This window comes from Cyclospora cayetanensis, unplaced genomic scaffold (genome assembly GCF_002999335.1).
Source record: "Cyclospora cayetanensis isolate NF1_C8 unplaced genomic scaffold, CcayRef3 CcayRef3_contig_29, whole genome shotgun sequence".
Lineage (NCBI taxonomy): Eukaryota > Apicomplexa > Conoidasida > Eucoccidiorida > Eimeriidae > Cyclospora > Cyclospora cayetanensis.
Window position 1 is genome coordinate 136,355 of NW_020312247.1, and position 12,791 is coordinate 149,145.

At 51.9% G+C, this 12,791-nt stretch overlaps 1 protein-coding gene across 1 annotated transcript; it reads right to left on the reverse strand.

The window, feature by feature from the left end:
- Positions 1–8,724, reverse strand: LOC34618199. The gene is made up of 18 exons (XM_026338645.1): positions 8,564–8,724; positions 8,290–8,333; positions 7,709–8,113; positions 7,223–7,452; positions 5,383–5,481; positions 4,832–4,926; positions 4,616–4,696; positions 4,116–4,259; positions 3,699–3,824; positions 3,351–3,474; positions 3,263–3,297; positions 2,368–2,466; positions 1,705–1,839; positions 1,290–1,350; positions 864–920; positions 622–684; positions 307–372; positions 1–150 (listed from the first exon to the last, which is right to left on the reverse strand). The coding sequence occupies exons 1-18, from the start codon at positions 8,722–8,724 to the stop codon at positions 1–3; spliced, it is 2,175 nt and encodes a 724-aa protein (XP_026194430.1).
- Between the last annotated feature and the right edge of the window lie 4,067 nt (positions 8,725–12,791).

A 12,791-nucleotide genomic window follows, 5' to 3' on the forward strand; every position in this document is an offset into this window, starting at 1 on the left:
TTACACGTTTGAACTAAAGCCGCTGAGCTCATGCTGCTGCCCACCACGAGCGGAGGCGCCTTTGGTCTGGGCGAAGGATGACGGGCTGTTGGCTTGGATCAGCGGATCTCCCTCCAACATCTCGAGTCGTGTTTGGTGGAGCGGAGGAACCTGGAGCGAGCAAAGAAAACAGACAGCAGTCCCTACCGGGGTAGACGCTGCGAAAAAAGTCCTAAATCCTAGCCTTCTTCGCGATGGCGAACGGAAGTAGCTGCATGCGCTGGTCAGAAGGTGATAAAAAGGCTAACACAGGTACGTAATACGCACCCATAATATGGCCCTGAAGCGGGAGGAATTGTTAACATGCTCATTTTCCAAGCGAAGGACAACCCACTGAAGCACAGCACAGTACAGCGAACCAGCACCTCAGGAGCTCGATCTGAGAGATGCTCTTCCCACTCAAAACCCTTGCAGCATGTGTACATATAATATATATATACATAGCACCCCATGTTAGCCCCCCGTATTCGCCAACTTTTCTTTCTGCAGCAAAGGCCACGGACGTAGCATGTAAAACAAGGGCACGCCACGCAGAAAAAGGATACAGCCGGCGACGCTAATCAAAGAGACAGGCAACCTCACCGCTCCGCGCCTCAGGATTTCCACAACCGAGATAAACAACAACACCAAATTGCCGCTTAAGGACTGCGAAGAAGCAGAGATACCAGAAGAATGCTTCACCGGGTAGCAGCAAAGCCTCCTACATGTAGTGGGCCCCCCCTATGGCCCTTCCTCTCTTAGTACGCCCTTCCTTTCTGGATTATTGTACAGACAGAAAGGCTGCGGAACGTTTTTGTCAGTAAAGTGCCCTTATCAATCCTCACTTTGTTGCCGACAAAGGAGATTGGCATTAGGGTCATAGCCCACGTGAGGCGCCCCATCTGCACGAAAGACCAAAGGCACAGGGGTAGCTGTGCATGCATCCCTAAACAGTGGCCTCTCGAACTCTCGCAGCAGGCAAGTCAACGCCAAAGGCCCCTCCAGATGGCATCCGAGCAAGAAGCAGACAACGCAGAGGGCTGCAGTCTGCTCGCGCAACCCCCAGTTCGCCCCTAGCACCGAGGTGCCCAACACTCACACCCCGTCTGGAAGGCTGAAGAGCCTCAAAGTTTCTCCACGCTCGCTAGACGCACCGCCTTGTGCAGTGCTGCAGTGCTGCTGGTTGCCATCTGTAGAAGCACGCCATTTGGCAGCTGCACCTACGGGAGGGAAAGGGGGAGGGTGGAAAGACTCGACAGTCAGTGCCTTACCGCGTTGGTGACCGCAATTGCACCGTACATCCACGCTGGATACATGAGTCGGCCTTGCATGCTGCAAGCAAAACAAGGATCCCACAGAGCGGCATGTTTTCTAGGAGGCAACAAGACAGCAACAGTGTGAGCACCCCTGCCTCTTCTCGCTCGCGCGGCGCTCTACGTCTACGGCCTGAAAGCCACTGCTGCAGTCTCTGCTTCATGATGACAGAACCGCAAAGAGAAGTCTTCAGGCTGCAGGCAAGTCTCGCGGACTCTGCTCCTGGACCCCCCATTCAAGAAAGAAGCAGACAACGCAGAGGGATGCTCGCGGCATGCAGCCTTCTAAGAGCTCGTGACGACTCTGCAGGCCTGGCCATACACTACACGACACCGTCTGCACAAGACTTTCGTGTCTGCCGAGTGAACGCACCGAATAAAGCGATCTGGAGTCGGCAAAAGACCCCAATCCACCCGCACATCCCAGTACAGCATGAAGAGGGACCCGAGGCAGTACGAGAAAACCCACAAGAGACACATGGCGTATACACTGACACCCCAATCCAGCCTGCAGACAAGCAAACACAAGTTGTCACATGGACGTAGGTACAAAAACACTATCCCGCCCGTGCACCTGCATGCGGACTCCTTCTATCCAGTCAACGCACCCGTAGCCGCACACATTCACGCGGAAACATACTGCACGCCCTACGCCTGAATAGCGCAGCCTCAGCAGCCTCTTCACTTTCACGCTGCTCTTTCGTCTGCTTCTGAAACGTGCAGTGACTCGCGATACAACGGCTCCTGTCTACCTACTCGGCCTCACACCTCTATCCCAGCAGTGCCCTACTCGAGTGCTTTCTTAATAAGTAGAACGCGAATGCCAGCGCAGCAGGCCACCCTTTAGCCAGCACGATTCAGAAAAAGTACACGAAAGGGGTGGGAAAGTGAAGAAGCTGCCGAGGTCACGCTATTCAGGTATGGGATGCGCAGGATTCTTTTCGATAATGTGAGAACCTTGTTTTACCACCAAATATCGGCACATGTCTAAAAGCACGTCGTACAGAGCTTTCTTAATGCAGGAACCACCGCGCACCATGGAGCATTTGTAGTAATCAACACCAGGATGCCGCAAGCGTATTTCGCCATGTTCATCAAGTGTATACATCCACAGCCCGCCTCTGCGCATCGAAACCTGCATTTTTACATACATACATACAAAATCCACACAGACGCAGTCTTTTGTGGCAGATCATGTAAGCTGCAATATACCTCAGAAAGACAGCTCGCGCGCGAGAAAGAGATGTATATATATTCAGAGAGAGAGAGAGAAGAAAAAGACAACACAAGAAAAAACAGACTCTGTCCACTGTCGCCTTAAAAGCAACCGGAGGAAGCTTTTGCACTCGCGCAGAAAACCTATGCAGGCTTTTGGATAGGTGGCAGCACTGCCGGTAGCCGCAGAGAGATGCAATTGCTTGCAGTTGTTTGAAGTTGCCTGCTATCGGCAGAGCCTCCGCCTACCTTATGAAGCACTGGCAGAGACGCAGATAAAAGGGCAGACCTAGAAGCAGGGGGTGTACTAGGGGGTCTCCTGCAGCAGATAATGAAAGGAAGGAAGCCCATGGGTGCTATCTTTCATGAGATGCGGTTGCATCTCGTGGCGAAACGACGCAGGTCGTCCTAAGGAAGCTGATGCAGGAAAAAAAACCAGGCTGTTCCTTGGCAGATGCAGCGACAGCCGACTGCTTCGTGATTTGCCTTGCAAGAGACTCTACGGCGAAGGCAGAGAGGCGTACCGTAGCACTGAGCGGGGTTTTTCGTATCCATTCCAGTGCTGAAGAAGCAGCAACACAGTGTGCACCAGTGTGCTGCATGCATTACCTCCCCTAAGCTGCTACGCTCCCAGCAGCAGACAAACTCACGACTGTGGCCTTCCCGCAAGGAGGAAGAGGGAGAGAGGGAGAGGGCAGCAGCTCTGGACTGCATACAGGGCATAGGCATCTGGAATCAACCTGTGCAGTATCTATATATATATGAATACACATATATGGATATATATCTGCATATATGTGGTGCGGCAAGCGCAGCTCGCCTCAAGTAGCAGACGAGGTAGTGAAGGTCTCCTAGGGGTTTTGCCAGGGAGGTTAGAACATCCCCGATGATGTTGGCTACAAGTTTGACGTCTCTCACGGCGAAGACACTGCAGCAGCAGCAACAGCACTGGAAGCCCGTTTTTTTCGCAGCAGCAGCCGAAGCATCCGGGAAAACGCGGGAGCATGTGGCAGCAGGAGCAGCAGAAATTCAGCTGTCCGTCAGCTGCAGCTGCCAGGCAGCTTGGAGGCTTTGCCTAGCCAAAGAAGGGGGTGCGGAAACACCTAGTCAAGACTGCCATCTTTGAGCGCAGCTTCCCGCGCAGAAGCTTACCCAGCCTTCAGCACCGTGTAGAGCTCCGCCAAGACTTGCCGCCGTGCCCTGTAAGTAAGTGAACGAGAGGGAATAAGCAGCAGGAGCAGCTGCAGGAGCAGCAAACCAAGTGGATATATGTGATACCTGCAGCAGTAGCAACAGCAACAGCAGGGTGAGGGAAAATGAGACAGCAGCAGCGGCCCTTCTGGCCTACATGCAGTCATCGCACAACCGCGAACCCCCACCTCAGAAGGGCAGAGTGCGAGGCTGTTGCAGCGCCTCTGAACGCAAGCTGCGGGATTTACGCGCTGCCGATTTAGTGGAGACTGCAGCGGCGCCTGCTGCGGGGGAACCTGCGCTGGGAGGTGTAGAGACAGCAACAAGGGAAGAAGGACGGCAAAGCAACCTCCGCAACGCCCTTCCCCCGAGCCTTACATTTGGCTGCCTCCCATAAGACGCAGTCTGGCATCCGCGAGATACAGGACGCAGGTTGCAGTTGTGACAACGAAGTGTAATGCCGCAGTTGCGAAAAAAGATATACTGGACGCCTTGCCTCTCGGGGCAAGATCCAGGAGGAAGCTGCGAAGACACCCGACCACACGGAGCATCGGCTTTGCGTGTATGTGGGGTGCAGGCACAGCAAACCCCGTGTTGCGAAGGCCGTAAAACAGCTTTCAGATGCCTCGATCACAGAGCACGCAGCTGCTGCAAATCCAGCTCATGAAGCGCTTCCGGTAACACGAGGCGGCATACGAAAGCCCCCCTGCTGCGTTTCCCCTGAAGCCGCTGTCTCTGCGCATCTGACAAGGAAGGCATGCCAGCCGACGTTTTACAAAGAGCTCACGTAAATGTGCATGCAAATGCAGGCAGGCATACAGGCATGCACTTTCTAGCGTCTGCCCAGTGCGACAGAGAGACATCACCCAAACACGGACCGGTAGTTGACGCCGTAGCGCTCCATGACTGCCATCGCGGATGCCGTAGCAAACCACAGGAAAGACAAGGCAAAGGCAAGCCTGCAAAAACAAGAGAACCAGTGCCGCCGCTAGGAAGGCAGAGAAGAGATAGCTTCCCCGTCGCTGCGAGCGCAGCAGTGCACTGCCGAGACACAGGCGGACTGCGATTCAAGCCCTGACGGAGTCGTGCATGACCTCAGACGCAGCACCGCAAAAGAGCATTTAAATTCCCACGCAAGCACCGCACAGCGGCAGCCTCTTGGTCCGACTCTCCCCACGAAGGGTGAGAGCTAACGAGGCAGAGAGGCGGCAAAAGTAGAAGAGACGGCAGAAAAACGAGGCAAAGAAAGCTCGGTCCGCAGCCAGCGCATACCTGAAGAGAGGGAACACCGTCATTAGGCCGTCATAGTCGAAGGCTTCTGTGTGGGATGCTGGAACGAGCAGCAACGCAATGGCCACAAGTAGCAGCACCGCAAGGCAGCCTGCCAGAAACCACACCCTTGCTGCTTGCAGGAAGTAGCTGTTCTGCACCGATAACACAGCACCCACATGTGCGCGGCGCCTACCCATGCGGCTGCGATGACTGGCCTTTCAGCGAGCAATCAACCCTTCAGGCAGCAGCAGCAGCCTCCCTCCCTCCTCTTGCCTCCTCTAAGAGCGATTGCAAGAAAACAAGCCGCAACGCGAGGCAATAAAAGAGGCAAGAACACCACTGCCCCCGACCCTCGAAGAGAAGTGCAACTTACTGCTACAGACAGCCCCTCTGCAGTCCGCAGAGGCAGCACATCCAAAGAAAGCTCAGAATCCTCTCCAGCGACTTGGCGGTACAGTGCTCTTGCAGAGCGCTGCGCCAAAGCAAAGAAAGCACACCAATACACACATCAACACAAATGTACACATATACATAGGTATACACATATATGCTCAAATGTACGCACATGCACTTCTACATACACAGGTATACACATATATACACAAATAGATACTCATACACATGCACAAGTACATATACATACACAAATATACACACATCTACACTAACACATATATACACATACACAGATGCGTACACACATATACACACAAATACATACACATACACATGTACGCACATATACACTAATGCATACACAAATACAAAACACAGATACACTGATACATACACAAATACAACACACACACGCACATACTACATACAATCGTACATAAATACATACGAATTATACATGCTCAAGCCCCAGACACTCTGCTGGATGTCTTGAAACCAGAAGAACGAAAGTCTACGCGCATCCGGCAGTCACAGAGAGCAGGCGCGCAAGAGGCAAACACAAAAGCAGCAGAGAGCATCGCACAATGGGGAAGCTGAAGACAGACGGAGAAAGTTTTGGATACAGTGAGAAACGAGACAAGTGCACTTGGGAAAAGGCTCCTTCGACAAAAATGGAGGAGGAGGAGCAGAAGGGGGCCATGTTGAACTCGAATGGAAGCTGCCTCACTCTTGTCTTGGGGGGGATTCGGAGTTGTTCGCTAAAGAAGGCTGTAATCGTCTCGAAGTCTTTAGCCGCCTGGCCGTTGCTGAGTTGCAGCTGCTTGTCTCTCTTCTTGAGCGCCTTCCAGAAAGCAAGGAGGTTCAAGCGTCTGTACACCTCGAGTTTGTCCAGCGTGTCTAGCAAAAGGAGCAGAATGCGTTCAAGGCGGCGCAGGTAAGCAGCATCCTAAGACCAAAACATACCGCAGTTTTGAAACTGCCTTTTGACCTTGGGGTGATTTGAATTCTTCCCAGCAGCAGCGAGCACAGGCAGTAGGAAGGCTTGAGGCAGAAACATGGATTGCAGCAGGCAGACTGCGCATGCTGAGTGGTTTGAGTGGTGCTACGGGGGGGGCGGTAGCAAAGCAGGCATCACTGAGGCAGCACGCAACGGCTGCAATATGGAGAAAAGATGAATAGATGGAGATATAGAAATATATAGAGATAGAGAGACATAGAGATAGAGAGACATAGAGATAGAGAGACATAGAGATAGAGATAGAGAGACATAGAGATAGAGATCGAGAGAGATATAGAGACAGAAAGAAAGATAGAGAGAGTACAGAGAGAGAGAGAATGAGATAGAGAGATATATTGAGAGATAGAGATAGAGATATATATAGAGAGAGAGAGATAGAGATAGAGAGAGATAGAGATAGATAGAGATAGCGATATATAGAGATAGAGAGAGATATATAGAGAGAGAGATAGAGAGCGAACGAGGCGCGTGCGGGAAAAGCGAAGCGCATGACGACGTTTTAGGAGATGTTTATCACGGGGGGGAATGCGAGTAATTATAATGCACGGCAGAGCCGTAGAGGTCCTTGTGAGTCATGAAGGCCATTAAAGGCAGGCGGAGTACTCATTAGGCAGTTTTTGCATGCGGGGGTGCTGCGCAGCACACTGCCTTCGCCATGGACTGAATGCGCGACAGGAAGACTTGTGCGGCAAGTAACAGAGCGGAAGACTCTCCTCCGCCTCCCCCCTTCTTCCCCTCTTTCCCACCCCCTTTCTCCCCTCCCTAACGCCGAGAGAGCACGTTCAGGCCGAAGTCTCACTTGGCTACTCAGAGCAGTTTCTTCCGCCTCTCCCACCCCCGCCAGTGCAGAAGAAGAGAGCCCGCTTTTTGAGTGCGTCGTAGACGCTGTTTTCTCGAGGCAAGTGGCGCGAGTCCTCGCAGACCCCTCTGCGTTCTTGGTGAGAGCTCGCCGCCTCCGTGCAGCCGAAAATGCCTTCAGTTCCGTCGAAACAGCGTGCAGCTTGTCTTCCAAGAAGCCTAACTCGTCCTCTGGCCACACACAGGTATGTTACATGCGCATGCGAGGGAAGCGAATGAACAGGAGGTGGCCGCACCGTGCACACTTCCCGCGCATATTGCCTGTTGTGCTGAGCTGCCAGACGTGCAAAAACCACGCAGCTTTCGCGTCTTTTCGAGTCAGACTATTCTGCTGCGGCTGTGTGGTGTGAGCGGGGGTAGGGAGGGAGTGCGGAGGGATGCTGTCTGCGAAAGGAGGAAAATGATTTCTGCGTATGGCGCGTCCTACTGAAGAAGGCAGCCACTTTCGTCTTTTCTTTCTCCACAGCAGCGCGAAAGGCCTCTACGCACTCGACTCTCAACGCCTCAAGCTTGCGTGCAGAAGAGCCGCCTTGCTGCCCCTCCGCAGGCGAAGTGACGCCGATCTGACAGCCCTCTCGCTGCCACTGCGGAGACTGCAGGAGCGGTTGTTTTACAGCATCAGGGGACTCTTGGTAGCTTCCGGCAAGTGGGATCGAATTCGTCGTGGCGACATTCTTGAGGATCTCAAGCCTCTGCGCGCTGCCGTTCGATGAGTGTTGTGTTTTTTCCTCGGCAACCCCACTGCCAAAGGCACTCGCAGCGGCTTGCAAAGGGAGGCCTGCGCACAGTTGGGAAGACGCGCATCGCAACGTGGAACCGTCCAGCTTTTTTGCTCGAACGCGGTTCACGACATTTCATGGGAAGGCACGATACCGATGTTCTAAGGAACCAACGAGGCTTAGCGGGCTCTCCCTGAGCAGGGGGGTTGCAGCAGCAACAACCAGAAACACACCCAGCAACCCCCACAGTGGCAGGCGCTGCTGCGCATGCCTCGAGGCAGGGGCTTACCGCTCGCGATCCCGACACTGTCAGGCGCCTTGTCAGCATTTGGGCTGCAATACGCACGAACACCAAGCCAGGAATGCGTTCTGCCGTTACGTGCTAGTAGCTGCACTTCAGTCCAGCAGACGTAGAAAATGCAGCGGCAACAGCCCAATCCCATCTCCCCACTCCTTCCCTCCCCGCTTGCGATAATAAAATCTGCGCACAGACCACGGAACCCATCACACCAGGGGCAAGCGCTGCGGGGGACGAGTAACCCCCCTCGTTTCCCGCTTCTTACTGCCATCTAGTCGGAAAAAACTTTGCAAGATATCCGGGAGCATCTACTGCAGCCAGTCGCCTCTTCTGCTGCTTGAGAAGCGCTTTCAAACACTGGTAATCTACGTAGTGCTCTTGCCACTCAGGCACGGTGTAACTCTGGAACTTTGCACCAAACTTCATTTTCAGCTGCCAAGAGAGACCATACGGCTAGAGAAACTGCTGTAGCGTGGAGGGAGAACGCCGAACGCGACTACCGCTGAGGCGGTAGGTGCTGACGCTGCGCTTGGCTCTAGGGCGAAAGGAATTGCTGGTCGTCTCCTCTGCAGGTCAGCAGGGGGCCCATGCAGATTCTGTAGCCATCCCGGGTGTCTGGACGCCTTGTGCAGCTGCAAGTGTGCAGCTGCTTCCTCAAAGGCGAGAAGGATGGTGTGAGAAAGACCCGAGCGGTGCAACCGACTGGCAAGCTGCACACGAACAAAGGCTTCTTCTGGGGGCACGCCTTGCTCGTTGAGAGTATCACATGCAGCTACATGCAGACCTGAGTTGCAGCAAACGTGCACATCTTACGAGGGAAATCGACTCCTTGTGTGCTGCTTACGCGTCTCATGAGTGTAAACGTGCGCGAAAGTCTCGCAAGCAGCACACTAGAAAACACGGAGCCTTTTCGCTCATACAAAACTGCTTAATTTACGAATTCGCCGAATTATATGCCCTTTCTAGCCGGAAGAGGAAAACGCGAATCACGCGCTGCTCGGGGGCCCTGTAGAGGGGGGCCCCCTGGCCCGGGGTCGTCTGTGGGGAAACTGGATTGAGGATTTTTGAAAGGGTTAAAATGTAAAGTTTTTGCGCTTAAATCGTAGCCATTTATTTTGCTCTGCTTACAGATTATTTACTGGAGGAGCAGCTGCTTAGCGGCTGTGCGGTAAGCAGGGAGAGAGCGAGCATACATACAGAGAGCAAAGGGCAAAGGACGGGAAAGCTACCTCCGACTGGGAAAACTGCCTCTATACATTAGGTGACATGTTCGTTCGAGCTTTAAGGGCGTGGTCGACACTTGGCATTACCTCTGATTCTGCAGTGCACATACACATGAAACTACTAGCCTACCTAAATTGCTGACCAAATGTTCCTTAGCGCATCCCACTCTCTGAGCAACTAAGGCTGCACCTACACTGCAACGAAGGGCGTCCAAAGCTGTGTAGCATTCGCGTACGCCTAGGTTTCACTATATACTGATCGCCGCAACCGAGGGCAGCCAATGACTTGTGGGACAACACAGAGGAGAGGCACGCAAAGAAAGTCTTAAAGGCAGGGAACCACTGGAAGGCTGTGTAATACCGCAGCCAACATTCGCGCCTCTGACCTGTGATGCAGCTCCTTGCATGATACAGCAGATGCCGTACAGGCGTTGCGGTGGCAGCCAACCCGCTGTGCATTCCACTGTGCCAAACAAAAGGTTTCGCGTCCAGCCTATGGTTTTTTCTCACGCTTTTATCGCTATAAACTAAAAGGACGTAGGGCAGCATTATGCACAAAGCTCGGCAGGACGAAACTGGGGAAACAGAGGGTCTCCAGGAAAGGTCCCGTGGCTGGACACGGTTCAGCACACCAAAAGCTATAAAGCATCTCTGACGATTCCGGTAATTATATTTGATCAAAACTGGTGTAAAATTGAGTACTGCGTGGTCTGATTGTTCCTAAATCATACAGGACACATCGTAGGGTTTCTTCAGAACGACAATACTCAATGTTTGTCCCAGTGCGCTGTAGGTTGCTGTTTGCAGCTAGCTAGGAATGCACAGAGTGCGACAAAGGTACATCAACGCGCATCGTAGCTGTCTCTCTCCGCTTTCATGAAGCACGGAAAGAAGGGAGCTTCATTTGAGGGGCACTTTATAACTTTCTATTAATTTTGTAGGTGATTTGCGGGTTAGTGTCTCACTGTCCAGATTCTAGATGGAGTTCCACTGACACCAAAGTTCTTCTGTATTAATGCATGTGTAGTGCGTAAATCACCATCTTAGGCACCTTCTATTATTAACATGTCCAAAATAGCGTTCAGAAGGCCTAACACGTCAGCAGATGGACCAGTGACATACGGCTCATCCTTTCACAGTTCTGAAGGAAGTGACGGATTTCCTCATGTGATGCGTGCATTATAAGCTCTTTTGACCCTTGACTAGAGACAGAAAGGCGATCTGGATCAGGGAAGGGGCGATTGTGACGCAGAGAGCCGAGCATCGGAGACAGAAAAATCTCCTTGGCCACAATACTGTCTTCCCAAAACAATGCATTATCCCTAATTTATTGGAAAAGGCTATATGTAGACACTTGCTGCCACATTTTTAGAATTTCACTGTCAATTAATGAAGCATCGCATATTTGGCTGGCAATCTGGATATCTGTATTAACTACAGAATACTATTAGGTCATTACAATAGGAACCAATGCTATTTGCGCTAAATACTATATGCAATAGCTGTGAATGCTTGAAGTGTTGAGAGGGTGTAACACGCGCACCCTAGCTATCCCTCTCTCATGTGTCAGAAACGAGGGCTGCGGGTATGGGAAGATTCTCTTCTGGAAGAACATTCCATGTAGCCCTTTAAGTTTTTCGAATGCTGTTGCTTTATTTAAAAACCTTTTATGAAACGTAGAGCTGACAGCACCACATGGTTCGATGTAACTGCTCCCCGCTCGTGCACTGCCTGTGGATGCAGTGTGATGTCGAACTTCCCAACAGCACCTTTCTGGTCTTCACATGCCGACTTTTGGCTTCGTACCGTGATTGTTTTGTTGGCAATAACCGGGTGAAAATATCTCGGCGATGGTAGTTGGCAGTGGGGCAACGAGCGCTGGGGCAACAGAAGCTGGCCTGCAAGCCGATGTAAACGCTGTGGCCCCATAGACAGTAGAAAGGCACGATTTTTCAGCCTATAAAATGCTTATCGATGGGTTGAGGAGGTTTCAATTGACCGTAAAACTATGGCAACCATGAGGATCGGCTAGTACGCCAACATTACATCAGCCTGTTAAGAATTAAACTGGCTTTGTACCCTATGAAGAGGAACGCTCGCTCTTTGCAGTATTTCTGTGTGAAGTCAAAGCGCTTTATCAGTGACTCTGTTCATGCAAAGAAAGTCAGATCCCTGCAGGTAGTACCACATGTCAAGTTTGTATGCAAGCGCTGAGACATCGTTTTTCGCCGAAATCAGCTCAACAGCAAGCTTTTGTAAAACGAAGAAGGCTTAACAGGGCATTTCCTAATAATTTAAAACCTTGAGGAATATGAAGGCATAGTTTTAAAAACCCACAGCAGTATGGGTAGTGAAGCAGCGACTTATTAGGCGACCCTGGGGTCTTGACAAACGATGGACTCAAGGTTTTAGGAGCAAATGGGGGCAACTCCTGCGTCTTTGGCTGACAAGAAAAGGACCAATCGAGGCTTGGAACTAACGGGTGTTGAAACCATTTCAACCGGCCCTAGCTGAGAGTATAAAGTAGACAAGGAAAACACAGCCACAGGGAACCTGCCTTCCTAGGTAGCTCCAGACAGCCGTCCAGCAACGCGCGTGCTTCCATTGAGGGAACCTGTGCCATATAAATCAAAGCTGTAAGCGCATGCAAAAGGCCAAATATGTTGAACAGCGGTAGTGGGCTCAGCGGAAGCCGACGGCTCGGTAAGCAAACAAGGGACATCAGCGAAGCGGAAACCTCCCTACTCAGGCTAAGCTGCCGTGAAGGGGATGCACAAGATAAACAATGCAGTTGGGGACGCCAAATGGGCTGAATGATTTTCCGCTGGTACAAGTTCACACTCATGGGCAAAAATTACTGCAGTCAGTATCATTGAATGATATGCAGTGGATCAGTCTTTTCGGGGGACAACCCAGAAATGCAATCTGCCTTCACTTGCTGGCACATTCCCTAAGACTCAGATTTCCTGATGGGCAGAAGCATGCAAGGAATACCAAAGCTGCGGCAGTTGATTGCGACTGCATATCTATATTGGGTCCCATCAACATTCCGGAACAGCTGTGCAGGACAGCTGCACCAGGGCATAAGCGTATGTATGCAAAGGGTGGCCCACTAAAAGGTATGCATGCTTTCACAGCTTTGCGGTGTGTAGGTGAGCATGCAGGAAACCGTTAGGAGTAAACACTTTCTGGCCTCCTCAGCAACGCTCAGTTCATCGGTGGTGACTGTGTCAGAGTTGGTGCCTCAACAAGGTGAGGCAGAGTCTTCAA